This window comes from Arachis ipaensis, chromosome B4, assembly GCF_059453495.1.
Source record: "Arachis ipaensis isolate K30076 ecotype BB chromosome B4, ASM5945349v1, whole genome shotgun sequence".
Lineage (NCBI taxonomy): Eukaryota > Viridiplantae > Streptophyta > Magnoliopsida > Fabales > Fabaceae > Arachis > Arachis ipaensis.
Window position 1 is genome coordinate 137,966,168 of NC_142439.1, and position 18,114 is coordinate 137,984,281.

Consider the following 18,114-nt stretch of genomic DNA (forward strand, 5'->3'; position numbering starts at 1 on the left):
AATTCGTTATGTATAATTTGTCGATCATACTTATAATTTAGTCATTACAACTTATAATTCAAAAGACAAAAATTTTATTTATATACTAAAATTAGTTATTATGTATTTATATATAGATAATTTAATTTATTTTTAAAATATATTTTATATTTTAATATATATTTTACATCAATAACTAATTTTAATATATATATATATATATATTTATTATAATTACTAAAAAATAGTCAAAACAGAAGTTAAAAATCAGAGTACAACTGCACTATGGTATATGCCTCATCTACAATATCTTCTCTTGAAGCGATGGGAGTATGGGGCCTTTTTATACAAGAACAATAATATTTTTTATTTTAACAAATAACACAAAAGTGCAAAAGTGGAAATCACAGCTGCCAGCCACCACAATGATATAATTCAACCGAATGGAATTTAATTGCACTATAGCAGTCTCCACCCATTAAAATGACATAAATACCCTCGCACTCCAATCCCATCATTACACACAACACAACTTTGCATCTTCGTGCAATATGGCTTGTGAGTTGTGTCTCGGTTCCTTGCAAAAAAGCTAGTAAGCCAGAAATGAACCACCGTCGTCACTGTATATAAATGCGTAACGGGGTCAAAGCCGCGTTTGGATTCGGAGATCTTGGATCTTCGCCGGATCTCTCCCTCGCATTCTTACGCCACACACATTTGCAACACAACTAGTAAAAACCGGAACGAATTAAATATCTAATCTAATCTCTCAGATCGGAATCTTAACCTTCAAAATCAATCCAAACGCGCCCTTACTAGATCCAACTTTCTCAGATCCCTCACTTTCCCGAGAAATTCCTCTCAGAATTTTCTCACCGCCACTGCTTCGTGCTCTTCTTCTTCCTTCGCAGTCGAGGTCACGGATCCAACAATGTCTCTGCGCTTCAGCTTCAGCAATCGAGCAACCGCTCTCGCTGTTCTCCTCTGCTTGTTCTTCTTCCACCTGTCACCGACCTTCGCTCAGGTTCAGCTCTCTCCGTTTTTATCTGGTTCTTTTGAATTTGCATGCATGAATGGCGCCTATAACGTCTTTGATTTTGTGTGTTTGTGCGTGATAGGATACTCTTGCTCAGAACGGGAAGGAGGATTCCGGTGGATCTGTGGATCTCGGTCGCCGCGGCAAAGTAAGCATCCATGAGTTTCTTTTTTTTAGCTAAACTCCATTACTTGATTGAATTTAGCGATGGAAAATGAAAAGAAAAAATCGGAAGCTAGCAACTATGAATGTAGTGCTCGTCTTTCCAATTGAATGTTTGTGACTTAGCTGTTGCGATTTTTGTGGACAGCTTTGGGAGAATGATGCTGTCGGTGATTCCAAGGATGCTGGCCGTGCGATTACCTTCGATGATGATGGTCTTGGAGTGTTTGATGCATTTTTCGCCAGTCTATCAATGATCATTGTCAGCGAGGTTAGTACAACGACAACTGTTCATGCTCATGTTTGTTCGTAGCTAGCAAGTTGGATTCATAGAGATGGAACGAAAGTTACTTAGCTACATTTTGTATTAGAAGATTGCTATAGGAAGCTGGAGAACTAGTGTGTTCAGTTGCAATTTTCATGTGATTTGTTGTACATTTCTGTTCAGTGAATTATAGGAGCTACCTGTATCTAGTGGGTTGTATAGGATATCAGTTGATTCAACTTTGTTCGCATTGTAGTAGGAGGAACAATTTAGTTGTTATAAATGTTTTGTTAGACGTTGTATGTCTTACGGTTTGGGTTATGTCTTCTAACTGAAGATTCTCTTGCTGCTAGATTGGAGATGAGACATTTATAATAGCAGCTCTTATGGCTATGCGCCATCCAAAGTCCATTGTGTTGTCTGGTGCGCTAACTGCCCTGGTTGTAATGACGGTAGGTGCAAACTTCAGTTACATTTTAGATTTTAATATCATGGAGTGCTTTGTGTATGGTATTGCTAATGTGGCTTCGGCTAGCTTAGAGCACTACTTTGAGCGCTCTAACATTTTATCATTGTTATTAGGATTTAAGTTATGGTGTGTGTCAATCAGGTACTCTCCACTGGACTTGGCAGGATTGTGCCAAATTTAATTTCGAGGAAGCATACAAATAGTGCTGCAACAGGTAAATTTTCTGTCTTAGATGCTGCTGGCACTGCAATTTTTTATGTTGTAATTTGCAATTTCTGATTAGGTCATCATGTATTCGTGTCTGTTTCATTTGCTGCATATTTAGTTATGTCTTTTGTTCATGGAGACAAGGCTATTGTGTGATTAGGTTGTATGAGATGAAACCCATGAAAATTCCAATAAATAGAAAGTTGGAAACTACTAATGTTACTAACATCACCAGAATTTAATGTGGTTTAACAAACCAAAATTATTAGTTACATAACCAATTGCGTGTCTTTTTTATTGCCATGTATACCTTATTGAATTACTTGCTTAAAAAATTACATTCACGTTCTCATTTTTACTTATGCTCCAATATTTGTCTACAAGTTAACGTGTTTGTGACATAAGATGATGGTGAGCCTATGTTTTTTATCATGTGCAGTTCTATATGCTTTCTTTGGGTTGCGATTGCTGTATATTGCTTGGAGATCATCAGATTCAAAATCTTCACAGAAGAAAGAAATGGAAGAAGTATGTTTTTGACACTAGTAAAATGCTTTTTAAGTTATAGACCTGGAAAAACTGTTGCTCCAAGTGCCTAAGTTTTGCACGAAATATTGTAGTTTTCCTGTTTTTCTTCCATCTGGTCATTTTGGAAGGAGCTGTATTGATTACCTGTAGGCATATTGATGCAGACTCTTGTACAGTTGATGTATTTAAGTGTGTTATGGTTCAGAAAAATTTAAAAGATAAAACCCTGTATGGTTTAAATTTTGGTAATTGCTAAGAATTTGTTTGTGTACTAGGTTGAAGAAAAGCTTGAAAGTGGACAAGGGAAAAGTTCATTTCGGCGGATCTTTTCAAGATTCTGTACACCAATATTTCTGGAGGCAAGTGCAACTTTTGGATCACATGCTTGATTAGAAGACAATATTCTCATCTCTAACTTTTTTTTCCATTTTTTTTATTGCAGTCATTCATTTTAACATTTCTTGCTGAGTGGGGTGATCGTAGCCAGATTGCAACAATTGCAGTAAGAAACTAGAATTTCTTCTTTTGTTCAATTTTTGTCTCCTGTATATTTTTGTACTATTTGGTGCACATGACTCTGATTTTTCACATTCTGAATTTGTTTGTGCAGCTGGCAACTCACAAAAATGCAGTGGGAGTAGCAATGGGGGCAACAATAGGGCACACAATCTGCACTTCACTGGCAGTGGTGGGAGGAAGCATGCTGGCTTCTAAGATCTCCCAACGCACGGTAGCCATGGTCGGTGGCTTTCTCTTCCTCGGCTTTTCCTTGTCTTCATACTTCTACCCTCCACTATGATTAACAACTGTAGATTAATTGTCATTCTTAATAGTTTCTAGTTTTCCCCTGAAATCAGTGAAATGTTGTCCCACCTCTTTTTACATAACGTCGAAGTGATTACCCTTGTTATAGTATTCTATTGTACTTAGCTGTAAGGAAAGCTCTATACGAAGTGAAACAGGAGATTTTGTATGTCAATTCTTTTTTGTAAAATATTTTGTTTTAATATCATAAAATTTGTTGGTTCGCATATCATGATTGGTCCACTGTTGTGAATTAATCTTGGTTTAATGGGTTTGTCAGATTGACGTATATTGTAAATATTATGTGAACATAAATCGGCTAGAAACTGCTGTGTATAATAGGTTCCCAAGTTGTATAGAGTATGGACCAACTTCATCTCAACGGTGTTATGATGAGTTAATGACGTAGTACTGCCCAGCAATGGGCGTAGACTTAATTGTATCTACATTTTTATTTGCGCAAAATTTAACCAAGAACAGTTTTTTTTTTTTGGTGTGAAGAGTTATTTTGAACGTCATTTTGTTTTAATTATACGATAATTCATAACAAAATGATGCAAATGCTTATCCAAGATTCCAATTAATAGTATTACGCTATAACATCTAAAAGAAATATATACTGACGCATGCATGTAGAAAAGATGAATTAATAAAGCATTATCTTCTTTTTACCCCTTTCCACACATAAATCAAAATCATATCAGATTAGTAATATATGTACAACAATCTTGAATAACTGCAAAATGAAGTTGTTGTATTCAGTTATGATAAAATCTATACAGAAATAAGTGCATGCAATAAACTATCTACATAACCAATGTAAGATTTGATTCTTGAATTATAGATGGATCGGGGTCATTAGTTTTCCATCTTTAGCAACATGCCTACATTCATGTAAAGTTGTAAACTATACAAAAGATCTCTAGAATATTGTAACTTAAACTCTAATGACCCAAATTCTTTTGTAGTACAACGCTTATGTAGAATGATATTATATGCATGGGTTATCGTTCTTGGAAATACCATGTCTCTCAAATTTCAGTGACCAATTTTCTCAATGCCACCACCCCAATTCACACCCCTTGGCGCTATTCATGCTCAAAACTACTTCACTCCACCATATCCTATGCCCCAAAATCGGCATCACGGAAACCCATAGGTGCTTTTCATGCAAGCTTCATCAAGAAAGGTGCCCTTCAAACTATAAACTTGGTTAACCATCTTCTGACCCTCTATGTTAAACACAACAAATTGGACTATGCCCAGAAGCTGTTCGATGAAATTCCCCACAGAGACACTCACACTTGGACCATCCTTATATCTGGTTTTGCTAGAACTGGCTCCTCAGTGGCGGCCTTTGACCTTTTCAGGGAAATGCAGGAAAAGGATGCTTCCCCGAATCACTATACATTGTCTAGTGTATCCAAGTGTTGCTCAGCGGAGAACAATCTCTCACTGGGTAAGGAGATTCATGGTTGGATTCTGAGGAATGGGGTTGGTGGTGATGTTGTGCTGAAGAATTCTATCCTTGATCTTTACTTGAAGTGCAAGGCTTTTGGATATGCAGAGAGGTTCTTCAATTTGATGAATGAGAGGGATGTTGTGTCATGGAATATAATGATTGGCGCATATCTGCGAGTGGGAGATGCAGAGAAGTCTCTTGAGATGTTCAATAACTTGCCTTACAAGGATGTGGTCAGTTGGAATACAATCATAGATGGGCTAATGCAATGTGGTTATGAAACATGCGCATTGGAGCAGCTCTATTGTATGGTGGAACATGGGACGGAGTTCACTGCAGCCACACTATCCATAGCACTTATTTTGACTTCTTCATTGTCACTTTTGGAGATTGGAAAACAACTTCATGGGCAGGCCTTAAAATATGGTTTTAATTGTAATGGCTTTGTGCGGAGTTCACTTGTAGAAATGTATTGCAAGTGTGGGAGAACGGATAAGGCATCTATAGTTCTCAGAGATATACCTCTGAATTCTCTAAGAATAGGGAATGCTGGAACTGAGGAATCAAATTCAGAAATGATTTCATGGAGTTCGATGGTTTCTGGTTACGTTTGGAATGGCAAGTATGAAGATGCTTTAAAATCTTTCAAGTCAATGGTCCGGGAACTGGTTGTAGTGGAAATTCGGACCGTCACAACCATTATTTCAGCTTGTGCCAGCGCTGGAATCTTGGAATTCGGTCAGCAGACGCATGCTTACATTCAGAAAATTGGGCACAGAATTGATGCTTATGTTGGTTCATCCTTAATTGATATGTATTCTAAATCCGGTAGCTTGGATGATTCCTGGAAGATTTTCAGACAAATCTTAGAACCGAATGTTGTCTTATGGACTTCAATGATATCTAGCTGTGCGCTACACAGTCAGGGGAGGCAGGCAATCAGTCTTTTTGATGAAATGTTGAAACAGGGTATTTTACCAAATGAGGTTACATTTTTAGGGGTTTTAAATGCATGCAGCCATGTAGGGCTGCTTGAAGAAGGCTGTAAGTACTTTAGAATGATGAAAGATATTTATCACTACAATCTTGGAGTTGAACATTGCACTTCCATGGTTGATCTTTATGGTCGAGCAGGTCGCTTAATCGAGGCAAAGAACTTTATCTTTGAAAATGGCATCTCCCACTTGACTTCTGTATGGAAATCCCTTTTATCGTCATGCCGGCTTCACAAAAATTTTGAGATGGGGAAAAGGGTTTCTGATATCCTACTTCAACTTGCACCATCTGATCCAGGAGCCTATGTTCTGCTATCAAATATGTGTTCTTCAAATCATCGATGGGACGAGGCAGCAAAGCTAAGGAGTTTAATGCATCAAAGAGGTGTCAAGAAGCAGCCAGGTCAATCTTGGATTCAGCTAAGGGATCAGATCCACACCTTTGTCATGGGAGATAGGTCTCATCCACAAGACAAGGAGATATATTCATATCTTGACAATTTAATTGGAAGGTTGAAGGAAATCGGCTATTCCCTTGATGCCAATCTTGTCATGCAGGATGTAGAAGAAGAACAAGGGGAAGTACTTATTGGTCATCATAGTGAAAAACTTGCAGTTGTCTTTGGCATCATTAACACTGCTCCTAAGATGCCGATTCGAATTATGAAGAACCTCCGCATTTGTACCGATTGCCATAAGTTCATCAAGTATGCTTCTCAGCTTCTAGAACGAGAAATAATCGTCAGAGACATTCATAGGTTCCATCATTTTAGGCATGGCCATTGCTCTTGTGGAGATTATTGGTGACAATTGACAAAAGCCAAAATTATATTATACATAATTACCTAGTCTATATAGAATATTTCTGAAACCACTTTTCATTCTTTAGCATGTAAATCTTAACTCACCAGACACCAGTCCATCCGAGCCTTGTAGGCTGTAGCAGTAGCAAAAATTGACAGCAAATTCTTGTTCTAGTACTGGTTTCAGGTTAGTTTCAATTTCTGGTTTATATCTTCTATTCTATTCTGTTTTAATTTATTAAAGTACATGTTAGGCTGACCAATAATTTCAATCTAGATATCGTTTGTGATCTAGAAAGCACGGACACTTTCCTGAATTGTCGAGTCTACATGTCAAGCACATTACAAACACTAACACCCAATGCTACTTGTCTAAAACATGTCTTATGCCTCCAACTATGTCTTGATAAAAAATCAAAATATAAGGTGGCCAAATTTTCAACTCATGACAAGTTAACAATCACATCCTTTGTAATGGTAGCATGATATGATGTCTTCTCTAAGCAATTTCTAATAATAAAAAAATAGTGACTAAAATTAACAGAACTCTTCTTCACTTACCCTTCCAACAATCCATTCTGGTTTGATACGACACATATCTTAGTTATGGTTTATAAAAATCCCAACCAAGAATCAACCCCTAATAAGCATCTTGACTGAAAGTAAAAAATCCTGTGCTGTCTCATATTTCTGCAAACTATATTCCAGAACAGTGCTCACCTAACCATTTTGATGCTTTGCAGAAGGTTATGATCATATACGCCAAAGAAACTCTGGCAAAGTTCTTTGTTTATATGCATTCTGGCACCAGGTCCTGTATCTTCAAATTTTTAACAATAGAAAAAATCTTACAACACTATTGTATTGCATTGTTTCAGAACAGGGTGGTGGAAGGTATAAAAGAGGAAAACAATTGTTAAATTCGGCATGACTGAATGGAAAGCAATTGAAAATGTTGTACGAAGCATTATTTGAAATTTCTTTCGTGAATCGTGAAGAGTAAAATTAGTGATTTCACCTTTATGTATAACAGCAAATTGAAAAAGAAAGACCATATTCACTCTTACATTAATAAATTACATCGTCATAATCACAATTTATTAATAAAGTGCATATAATGTTAAATTTATATATATATTTTTGTATTCTTCGGTACCTGTGTGTTCTGCAGGCTAAAGATTAATTCGTCACAAACTTGACCTCTTTTTAAAGGTTTTGTCGTTGGTCAATAACTTACTGCATGCACGCGCAAGGAATGATTCAAACTTTCGATACTTACTTAATTAGATCAGTGAGCTAACTACTAAACTAACTCAGCTTGGTTTAAAAAAAATAAGACACGTATTAAGAATCATTTGATGCTTCTAGTCCTGCTCTCTTTATTGGAATAGTTGATTCTCAAGGTTTAATCTACACAATGTTTAGTTCTTTATCGGTTTTACACCAATCATGCATAGGCTAGGTGAACAATATTGTTAGTTAGGATAAAGACAAAAGATTATGCCATTTATTATTTTGAGTGTTTTATTAACATTAAGGAACAGTTGCTATCCATATACCATGATATTAATATATTATGAGTATGTATTTGTTAGACTTGTAAATTTATAATTAAAGGAAATAATAATGGTTTGGGAGAGTGCTTTAAAACTTGGAACAAGGTGCCGAATTTATAATGTAAAATGATGATGAAACCATTTAGGATGGAAACATTGCAAAATGCTAGTTTATGATTTCAATTTGAGAATTAGTTTAATTTTGCAATAGAAATCATTTGTTTAATAAAATAACAATAATAACAAGAGTAAAGTATCGTTTTTGTCTCCAAAATTTAGGGTAAATCTCAAAGTTGTCTCTAACGTTTAAATCGTCTTATTTAAGTCTCTAACGTTTTAAAACCGTCTCAATGTTGTCCTGCCGCTGGATCTGTTAACAGAATTGACGGTGGGACAAAATTGAGACGATTTTGAAACATTAGGGACTTAAATAGGACGAAAACATTGGAAACGAAAATGAAACATTACTTTTTTAAAAAATTACTAAATCAAGTAAAATGAAAGTAAATTTTAACCGAATAAATTGCATTACGAATTCAAGATTTTTTACACATCATAAAATACTTGTAGAATGACTAATAGATAAACTTTCGAAAAAAGAAAAAATAACTAGGATACATATATAATAAAGTATAAATTATATCTTTTTGTCTTTAATATATTGAACTTCTTTAATATTTAATTTAAATAAATTTTATTTTAACTTTGAAATAAATTTTAATTTTATCTTTTAATAATAATAATAATTTCTTTTTTATACATAGTTATTCAATTATTTTTTTATCACATCTAAATAAATTACTCTTAATCACATTGCTTTCATTTTAAGTAAATTTATTTTTTAAAAATTTTACTCTTAAAGATTTTTACTCATTATTAAATATTTGTAGAATGATTAGCACATAAATTTGTAAAAAAAAATATAATACATATACAATGAAGTATAAATTATATTTTTTTTTGTCTCTGATATACCAAATTTCTTTAATATTTAATTTACTTAAACTTTATTTTTAATTTTAAATAAATTTTAATTTTATCCTTCAATAATATCAATCTTTTATGGTAGATAATTATTCAATTATTTTTTTAATTGCATCTAAATAAATTATTCTTAATCACATTACTTTCATTTTAAATATTTTTTTTAAATTTTTAATCATATTACTTTCATTCTAAGTAAAAAATAATTATTTGTCGTAAAATAACTGAAATTATTGAAGCAAAAAAAAAATAAAATTCATTTAAAAGTTAGAAATAAGGTTTAATTAAAATTCTTTAATGTTTAATTTAATTAAAATACTACTAGTCATTCTACATGTATTTTATGACGAGTAAAAATCTTAAATTTGTATAATGCAATTCATTCCATTAAAATTTACTTTTATTTTACTTGATTTGGTAATTTTTTTAAAAAGTAATGTTTCATTTTTATTCCCAACGTTTTTGTCCTATTTAAGTCTATAATGTTTTAAAATCGTTTCAATTTTGTCCCACCGTCCATTTTGTTAACAGAGATCTAACGACAGGACAACATTGAGACGATTTTAAAACGTTAGAGGCTTAAATAAGACCATTTAAATATGAGACTTACTCCAAACGTTTAGAACAAAAATAATATTTTATTCTAAAAATAATTTTTCACGTGTTCAATTTTTATTGGTAGGATATATTAAGTGATGACATACTTATAGAATAGATAATCCCTATAAGTAATGTTATGTAACTAATTTTTTTAAAATTATTTTATTCATCTTAAATTTTAAAGTCTAGATCATAAATTTTAAATCCTAATTTTTACATTATGAATTTAAACTCTAAAATTAATTAATATTGGCTAATTAAAAGTTAGTTATCTGTTCTTTCACAATCACTATCATCATCTAACATTTTGTTTCATTAAGCTTTAATCTTGAGAATCTAATAATGTAAATTGATAAATTCCTATGATGAGTTCAATGTTTTTCAGTCATCACTTTTTTTAAATATAGAGAGATTAATAAGGTCAAAAAAAGAAAAGAAAGAAAGAAAGAGTAAGAACATAACTATGTAAACTTTATTAACATGCTAAGCTTCTGTTAATCAGCATACATCAGATTTAGTAAGTGAAATTAGATAACTTAACCTTCTGCCTTCAACAAACGCATTTTCTATTCCTACAATCAATGATGCCTTTTCTTCTTTGGATTCAAGAAATATCAGATTTTGGTCTCAATCTCCATGAGGTGGTGGAGGAGATTCATTCCAAATAGGTCGCTTCACTTCCACTACTTCCACTTCGAGTCCAAAACAAGTAAACAAAACAACAAATATTTCAAAAAAGTAAAAGGGAAAAAAAAAAAAACACTAAACGTATACTATAATATAGACCTACTAAATAAAACATAAAAATGAAACATTTTAAAAAGAAAAGAAAAGAAAATTGTTGATGAATTATTGTAGAAGACAGGTAAGCGAAAGAAAAGTAGTATGTGATCTGATCCTCGTTCTTAGTAATTGGTTTTGTTTAGCCACTCACTACTCAACCAATTTTTTTTTCCAATGTGAAATGATGTCAAATTCGTTAGAGACACATAAAGTGAAATTGATAGATTTTGATATTATGATATAATAATAGAGAAATTTTTAGGATCACGAATTTTTAATATTTTTTGTCATTGTTTAACTAGTATAAACAGTAAATTGTTTTTAATAAATAAATTTTATTAATTTATATATGTAAATTAAAAATATGATATGTATAAATTATATTGATTTATGTGTATAAATACTAATAAATATAAGTGTAAATTATATATTTTTTGTGTGTAAAAAATTTCTATAAATATATATATAAATTATTATTAATCAAATACAGATAAAAAATAATAATATTTGCTGCCGGTGTAACATTGTTCGTAATAATGTAAAGTAATAGTACATTGCAATTTTTGTAGCTAAACACCTCAAACATACATACCCCCTAACTATATGTTATTATATGTGTGTGTATATGTCCCTTTCACCTACCAAACGGACATTAAATTATATTAATTAAATATATTTTATTTATCTATGTAGCTAGCTTGACTTTCCATACGTAATAATAATAACATGCTTCATAACAAATTCAATTTAAGGGTAAGGAAAATGAGTGCTTCTTGATTATGTTATGTGTAGCATATGATTATGATTAATATATAATAACATTTAGCAACAACTTTTGCTATAGCCTATGACTATATATTATACTTGTCAAATCTTAGTTCATGGTACTTGCATCTTTGTTTGCTCATAGAAAATGAGACAAAGAATGGAGAGGCTTGTGATTCTTCCCTTCTCTGCTGGTTGTATCTCTGAGGCTAGTGTTGCTGTTGGTCTTCCACAACCAAGAAGATCAAAATCACTTTCCAATACTTCAATTGATCCAATAAGTCTCTCTCTCATTATTTTTTTATTATCTTTCATAATTTTCTTATTTTTGTGATGAGTTGTAAAAACAACAGAATTTGGGTGGGTTAATTTGTGTTTTTATTTTTAGTAATTTTTATTTTTAAAATTTTATAGAAAATAAAAAAAATAAGAAGTGAAAATATAAAATAAAATTTTATTATTTTTATTGTTTTTCTTTTTTCTTTGCAAAATCTTAAAAAAAATAAAAATAAAAACACAAACTAAATGTACACTAAATTATTGGTTGTCTATGTTTATGTGTTGATCATGCTTTGCGGCATGATATAATAAGATCAGATCTCCATTCTCTGAGTTTTGAGTACTTAATGAATGAGTTTATAATATGTAATTATATTTCAAATGCTTCATTTGTATCTGATTTTTTTTTCTTTTCGTTAATTATGTGATAAGTTTAGAAGGATCTAAAGGTCCTGAAGATTCAGATGCTTCCACTGGTGAAAACGTGAAGAACCCTATGAGATTACTTGACAATGTTCCCAAGCCTAACATATCCACCGGCTTTAATAGGTTGGTCAAGGGTTTCAAGAACATCTCTCAACTATTTGGTGAGTCTAGTTGTGTTAGGATTATATGATTTTTAGGTTCAAACTAAACATATTGTTAAGAAAATATTACTTACCACTTGTCTTAATACTTTTTATATTGAATATAAATAAACGGTTTTCACATGAGTACTTGAAAATTTGATTTTTCTAAGATTCTTAAAAACTAATCTGTGATTCAATCCATAGAGTTAGAAATTTAAAATTAAATGAGATATAATAAAATAAAAGGACAGATCGATTCATAACTTTTTGGTCCGCAAACATTTAAGTTCTCGACTTTTTTAAAATCTGGATATATCGATCCTTAAGTCTAATTTGTTCAATTTTAAAAATTTTTTCACGTGTGCATCTATGTACAAAGGGAGTCATGTTTGATTTTTTTGTTCAGTCTGACGGAACCAAGTGAAGATGAGGAATCAATATCTCTAGGTTTTGAAAATGTCAGTGACTTAAATGTATTTTCAAATACTCCAAGACTTAAATGTCTGCAGATCAAAAAGTCAAGAATCTATTTGTCATTTTTTCGTATATTTATATATATAATATATTTTTTAAAATAATTTTTTGTATTTTATTATTTTGACCGATTTTTCTATTTTTGAATGATTTAATGACAACCAATTTTTGTCCAAAATTGTAAACTGAATTAATTTAGTAGTTGGTTTCAAATAACCTGATCAAACCGACCGTTCAATCCAATTTCCAAAACTAATAGATTTTCTTGTTTAAAAAAATTTATTTACCCCCCTAATTCCTAACCGAATAATCATTTTTCTAATTAAAAATAATTTAGGAGGATAAATCATTCCTTTGGCCATAATTTCTATAAACAAATTAACCATGAAGCATAATTATGATGTGGTTTAATTATTTTATAGTGGAGAAAGATGATGATGAGGAGGATGATTTTGAAGAACTAGACATGGACATGGAAATAGGGTGCCCAACAGATGTACAACATGTTACACACATTGGTTTGGATGGAATCACAACAACAACAACAATAGCACCAACAAATGCACCACCATCATCTTCATCTTCTTCTTCTTCTGTTGACTCCATTAAAGGATGGGATCATCTAATACCCCATGAGCTTCTCACCCTCTCTGCTCATCAATCTTTGCTACAACAATATGATGAGGTTCCTAGTTTGGACCCTAAACTTGAGCCTCCATCATGTTCTCCAATGAAGTCTTCTTCTTCTTCTAATTAATATAACTTTGCATTTCATGTATATGATACATGAAGAAATAGCTCCTTGCTATTATATATATGCAAGCAAGATTTGATTGTTGTGGAAATATATATATATTTTATAGTGAGTTGCATTTACTATTATGTTGGTCATGATTGTATTTGTATGTAAATGCATAAACCAAGGTGATATATATGTCTCAGTTTGTAACTATTCCTAGCACATATATAATGCCTATAATTTTTTTTAGGAAGATTTTAGAATAAGTCTAATGGAAAGAGTAGGACTTTACCAAATCCATAGGAACTAATTATTGTTTTCTAATTGGGATTAACCATTTAACTATAGATGCATGTTATAATTAAATACTATGCTACTCTTTGCTCATCAATTTTGTTATCCACAAATTAAATTAAGATGAGAGAACAAGAGGGGGAATTTAGCATTGTAACAAAAGTGAGAGTCATTCATATACACATCCATCTCAATTCAACACTAGAAATCATTATATCATTCCTTGGTACAATTCATTGAGATTGAATATTTAGTAGATAAACCAAAGAAATTAAAATTTCTAAGTTTCTTCACTTGAAGTAGTAAGGCAGGTCCAAAACATAGAGAAGGAAGTAGGCCCAAGTAACACCGGAGATTCCTCCGAAGAAGAATCCACCGGTGAACTTGGCCCAACCGTCCGCTGTTTGGAGCTGATCGGGCTCCTTCTTGCGGCCGGTTAGGGTCAAAGATGGCGCGGTCGACGGCTGCCCTTCATTGAAGGATGCAACTCCATAGATTGTGAGGCAAATGCTTAGGATCACAACAAGTCCGGCGGCGGCGAGGGAGCCGGCACCACCGGCATAGGGAGTGTTCCTTAAAGGCCCGGCCTTTACAAATGGGCCTACTAGGAGGAAGCCATGGGCCAAGCCCACTTCAACTCCCCTTAATAGTGGGTTAACTGCTGTTCTATATGCTGGGAGGTTGGAGAGGTACCATGCAATCAATGGGCTTGATGTGATTGGGGTTTCAAGGCTTCCAATGAAAGGGTCACCATTAATTGGTTGAATCACTTGATATGTTGGCTGCAATTGAAGTGCACATTGCAATAATTATCAAAACACCAATGATTAGTGGTTTAACAATTAGTATAAGACTGTCCTAAAATTTTCTTAAAGAAATACATCATTTGCAATATTATCTAAGCTCAAAAGAGAAGATAGAATTATGTAATTTACTTTGAATTTTTTCATATGCTTACATCATAATTATAACCCTAAACCCATTTCTTGACCCTACTTACAAAAATATACTTTAAAAATTGAATGTGCAATTCATCTACATGATTGAAACACTTCATGAGACAATTAATGATAGAAAACACTAAACTATATATATGCATAAGTAACACATTAATTTGATAAACTATATAATAGTAAGCATAAATAGCATGGAAAATGTACCTTCTCAGATTGAATGGCCTTAACAGAGAAGGTGAAATGTCTTCTAGAAGGAGAGAACTTCAATGGAGAAGAGCCAGCAAAGCCCTTAGGAGTGACAAGAGGCCTAGTGAAGCTTGACTTGAGCTGGCTAACCATTGGAGAAGAAGCTGCCATGTTTGCTTCTTAGAGATCCAACAAAGAAAGAGAGAGTTGCTACTACACAAAGTGAGTGACAGGATTTGGCTAAGTACTTCCATAGCTATCTATCAATGCATGAGATCAAAGTTGTGGCTGTTGAAGCCTCTCACACCTCATTGGTTGATATGCATATCAAAACCTTATCCCTTATCCAAACCCCAACTTTCTTTTCATTTTTTATTTTTTTACTTTTTTTTTTATTTTGTTATTTTTTCAGTTGATATCTTGGTTTCCTAATGGGCTCTTTGGGTTGGGGTTGACCCCTTTGTATACAGGCTCTTCTTTCCCATTCAACCCATCAACACATGGCAATACAAACTCCAAAGTTCCAGACCAAAAGGAAAAAAACAAAAAAAAACTCTAAAGTTTAAGAGTGAGAGATCAAACTTTACTTTCTAAAGTAAAACTTAAAATTTAGAGGATTGAAATCCTTAATTTGGAGAATAAATCAGTAAACCATAAAAGATACTTCTGAATCATTAAATTGGTAAAAGAGGGTATTCACCAATTTTGCTAATGATAAAAATATTTTAAAATGCAGCAAAAGTATTCGAGGGTCAAATATATATTCTCAAAAAAAAATATTAGAGGTCGAATTTTAATACAAATTTTTTGTAATATGATTATAAAAGTAAAATATTTATATCATTGAAATTTGGTGATTTTACATTGAGTTAAAATTATTTCGTGATTTTTTGGTTAATGGTCAAAAATATCTTTTAAAAAACAAAAAAAATATAAAAATTAAATTTTGGTTTTTTTGCATGCAAATTCTAAATAATTATTTAATATTTTTAAAAATATTGAATCAAATATATAAATAATTTGTTAAATACAAAATCCACTTGTCATTTATAAAGAAATTGATATTTTTTATTTTTTTATCATATTTTAAAAATATTTTTATCGTTAATAAATTTAAAAATAATTTTATCGGTCATTTGATCATTTAAAGATATTTTTAATAGTTTATTCTAAATTTGAATAAAGTTTTTTTTATGTTTAGGTTTTAGACTAACGAATATACGAAAACCTGGTTAGATAGTATTTTTTTTTTTTATGTTTACATTTGGGAATATGTGTATTTGATGTAATATATATGGGAAAAAATGGGTAAAGAGTTCTAAAATTGTATCAAAAATTTAAAATTAACAATCCTTTATTATGCTTATGCCATGAGAAAAGTGACAAAAAAAATGTGTATTATTCAATATGTAGAATAAAGAAAAAAAATTTTTAGGTAAAGGATTGAGAATTGAAAATTGAAGATAAAATAGATTATGTTAGGAAAAATAATTTAAGAAATTTGAATAAATTATTACAGTTTGATTAGTTTTGTCATTAGTTTAATGTGTGGTTGTAATTAATTATAGTAGGAATATATGGTAGGGATATATAAGATATAAATTGTTTTTTTAGTTTTTTATTTATTTCAAAAATTTTTAGATCGTATACGTATTAATAATAATAACAAAATATTTATTTTTATTTTTTATATCGATCCAAATGAAATTATTAATTTTTTATTATTTTAAAAAATTATATTTTTAAATCGAATATTTAATTAATTATATGAGTACAATGCCGTGTGAGCTATAACTCATTGGCAATGTTTAATGTAGTTTGAGTCATTATATTCAAGATGTGTAAAATTGGGCTCATTTTTTTTATTATGAATTTGGTATTGGAGCCGTGCAATAAAATGGATGCATGTCCAAAATTTTCACTGCTATGGAGATTAATCAAAACGTAGGTTACGTTTTATTTTCCTTTTCATTATTTTTTTGTTAAAAGATATAGACAAACGCAGCTTGCGTTTTTTTTTAAAGGTTTTTAAATTTTTTTTAAGTTCAGTCGTAGCTTACGTTTTTGCTGTGGACAATAAAATTTTTTTTTTGAAGTAACAAAACGCATCTTACGTGTTACTTTTATGTGTCAGTTTTTTTCATAGAATAGCCAAAACACAGGTTGTGTTTTATGGGCTGTCAGCTTTTTTTTTTTCGAAATATTAAAAATGTATGTTGCGTTTTGTTTTAAAAAAAATATTTTAACCAAGAGTTCGGCCTATAAATACGAAACAAGATTCTCATTCAGCTTGCCTCACTCCATTTTTACTCATTGTATTCTTCTTTCTTTTACATATACTGTAGTTCTGAGTTTTTTTGGCAGTTAGGTGTGTCCAAAAAGTTGGATTAAGTGAGGTTGCAGTTATGGAAAATATTGCAAATTTGCGAGTGTATTATAACGGTGAGGTTAAACTGTAAGGCCCACATCGGTTGGGGAGGGGAACGAAGCATGCCTTATAAGGGTATGGATACCTCTCCCTAGCATGACGCGTTTTGACGACTGAGTGTGGGGGGCTTCGGCCATCATCCCTATCGTCAAAGGCAAAACCGTGAGGCCTTATGTGCCAAAGCAGACAATATCGTGCTAGCGGGTGGTCTGGGCTGTTACAGATGGTATCAGAGCCAGAATCCGGATCGATGTGCCAGCGAGGGCGCTGGGCTCCCTTAGGGGGTGGATTGTAAGGCCCACATCGGTTGGAGAGGGGAACGAAGCATGCCTTATAAGGGTGTGGATACCTCTCCCTAGCATGACGCATTTTGACGAGTGAGTGTGGAGAGTTTCGGGTGGTCTGGGCTGTTACATGTAAGACCCAGAATTTTTGAATAAATCTTATTATAAATTAATTTCAATTCGTTCATTCATTAGAAATTTTATTTCCAGAAATTATTTTATTAAAGCTAATTAAATCAGGTTTTGATAATTAATTAGAAATTTTACTTAATTTTATAGATATTGAATAATTTTCTATATTTAGATTATATAGCGTAACAGTTGTAAAAGAATAAGAATTTTATATAATTCGATTTTAAATGAATTGTATTTATATCATTTAATACTTAAAGTTTAAGATAAAGAAAATTAATTATATTACCATGTATCTTTAATTAGAGTAATTTATTGAGAATCAATTAGTATTTTTATACCACAAATAATACTTTAAAGTAATTTTAGAGATTA

General features: G+C 31.8%; 3 protein-coding genes and 1 pseudogene across 4 annotated transcripts; 3 read left to right on the top strand and 1 right to left on the bottom strand.

Moving 5' to 3' along the window:
- The first annotated feature begins 391 nt into the window (after nt 1–391).
- LOC107637175 (GDT1-like protein 4) lies at nt 392–3,682 on the top strand. Its single transcript, XM_016340614.3, has 9 exons — nt 392–1,003; nt 1,098–1,163; nt 1,326–1,448; nt 1,796–1,894; nt 2,053–2,125; nt 2,558–2,646; nt 2,922–3,005; nt 3,089–3,148; nt 3,257–3,682. Exons 1-9 carry the CDS (start codon nt 911–913, stop codon nt 3,443–3,445), a joined length of 876 nt encoding a protein of 291 aa, XP_016196100.2. The 5' UTR covers nt 392–910; the 3' UTR covers nt 3,446–3,682.
- A 411-nt stretch (nt 3,683–4,093) lies between these two features.
- LOC148569410 (pentatricopeptide repeat-containing protein At5g04780, mitochondrial pseudogene) lies at nt 4,094–7,834 on the top strand (annotated as a pseudogene). The gene is made up of 2 exons (XR_015880736.1): nt 4,094–6,897; nt 7,454–7,834. The product of XR_015880736.1 is annotated as a pentatricopeptide repeat-containing protein At5g04780, mitochondrial pseudogene (transcript).
- Nucleotides 7,835–11,342: 3,508 nt separating this feature from the next.
- RIC4 (ROP-interactive CRIB motif-containing protein 4) lies at nt 11,343–13,699 on the top strand. Its single transcript, XM_016341266.3, has 4 exons — nt 11,343–11,386; nt 11,544–11,679; nt 12,115–12,264; nt 13,143–13,699. The coding sequence occupies exons 1-4, from the start codon at nt 11,360–11,362 to the stop codon at nt 13,475–13,477; spliced, it is 648 nt and encodes a 215-aa protein (XP_016196752.2). The 5' UTR covers nt 11,343–11,359; the 3' UTR covers nt 13,478–13,699.
- A 205-nt stretch (nt 13,700–13,904) lies between these two features.
- PSAL (photosystem I subunit l) lies at nt 13,905–15,257 on the bottom strand. Its single transcript, XM_016338515.3, has 2 exons — nt 14,914–15,257; nt 13,905–14,535 (listed from the first exon to the last, which is right to left on the bottom strand). Exons 1-2 carry the CDS (start codon nt 15,064–15,066, stop codon nt 14,044–14,046), a joined length of 645 nt encoding a protein of 214 aa, XP_016194001.1. The 5' UTR covers nt 15,067–15,257; the 3' UTR covers nt 13,905–14,043.
- Between the last annotated feature and the right edge of the window lie 2,857 nt (nt 15,258–18,114).

Bases quoted from the DNA above. Each gene is read 5' to 3' on its own strand.
- LOC107637175 (XM_016340614.3), top strand. From the start codon at position 911: ATGTCTCTGCGCTTCAGCTTCAGCAATCGAGCAACCGCTCTCGCTGTT. The intron at 1,449-1,795 runs GTTAGTACAACG...TCTTGCTGCTAG, and splicing joins CAATGATCATTGTCAGCGAG to ATTGGAGATGAGACATTTAT. The intron at 3,149-3,256 runs GTAAGAAACTAG...TTGTTTGTGCAG, and splicing joins GCCAGATTGCAACAATTGCA to CTGGCAACTCACAAAAATGC.
- RIC4 (XM_016341266.3), top strand. From the start codon at position 11,360: ATGCTTCATAACAAATTCAATTTAAGG. The intron at 11,680-12,114 runs GTCTCTCTCTCA...TGATAAGTTTAG, and splicing joins TACTTCAATTGATCCAATAA to AAGGATCTAAAGGTCCTGAA. The intron at 12,265-13,142 runs GTGAGTCTAGTT...ATTATTTTATAG, and splicing joins GAACATCTCTCAACTATTTG to TGGAGAAAGATGATGATGAG.
- PSAL (XM_016338515.3), bottom strand. From the start codon at position 15,066: ATGGCAGCTTCTTCTCCAATGGTTAGCCAGCTCAAGTCAAGCTTCACT. The intron at 14,536-14,913 runs GTACATTTTCCA...CTTCAATTGCAG, and splicing joins AGGCCATTCAATCTGAGAAG to CCAACATATCAAGTGATTCA.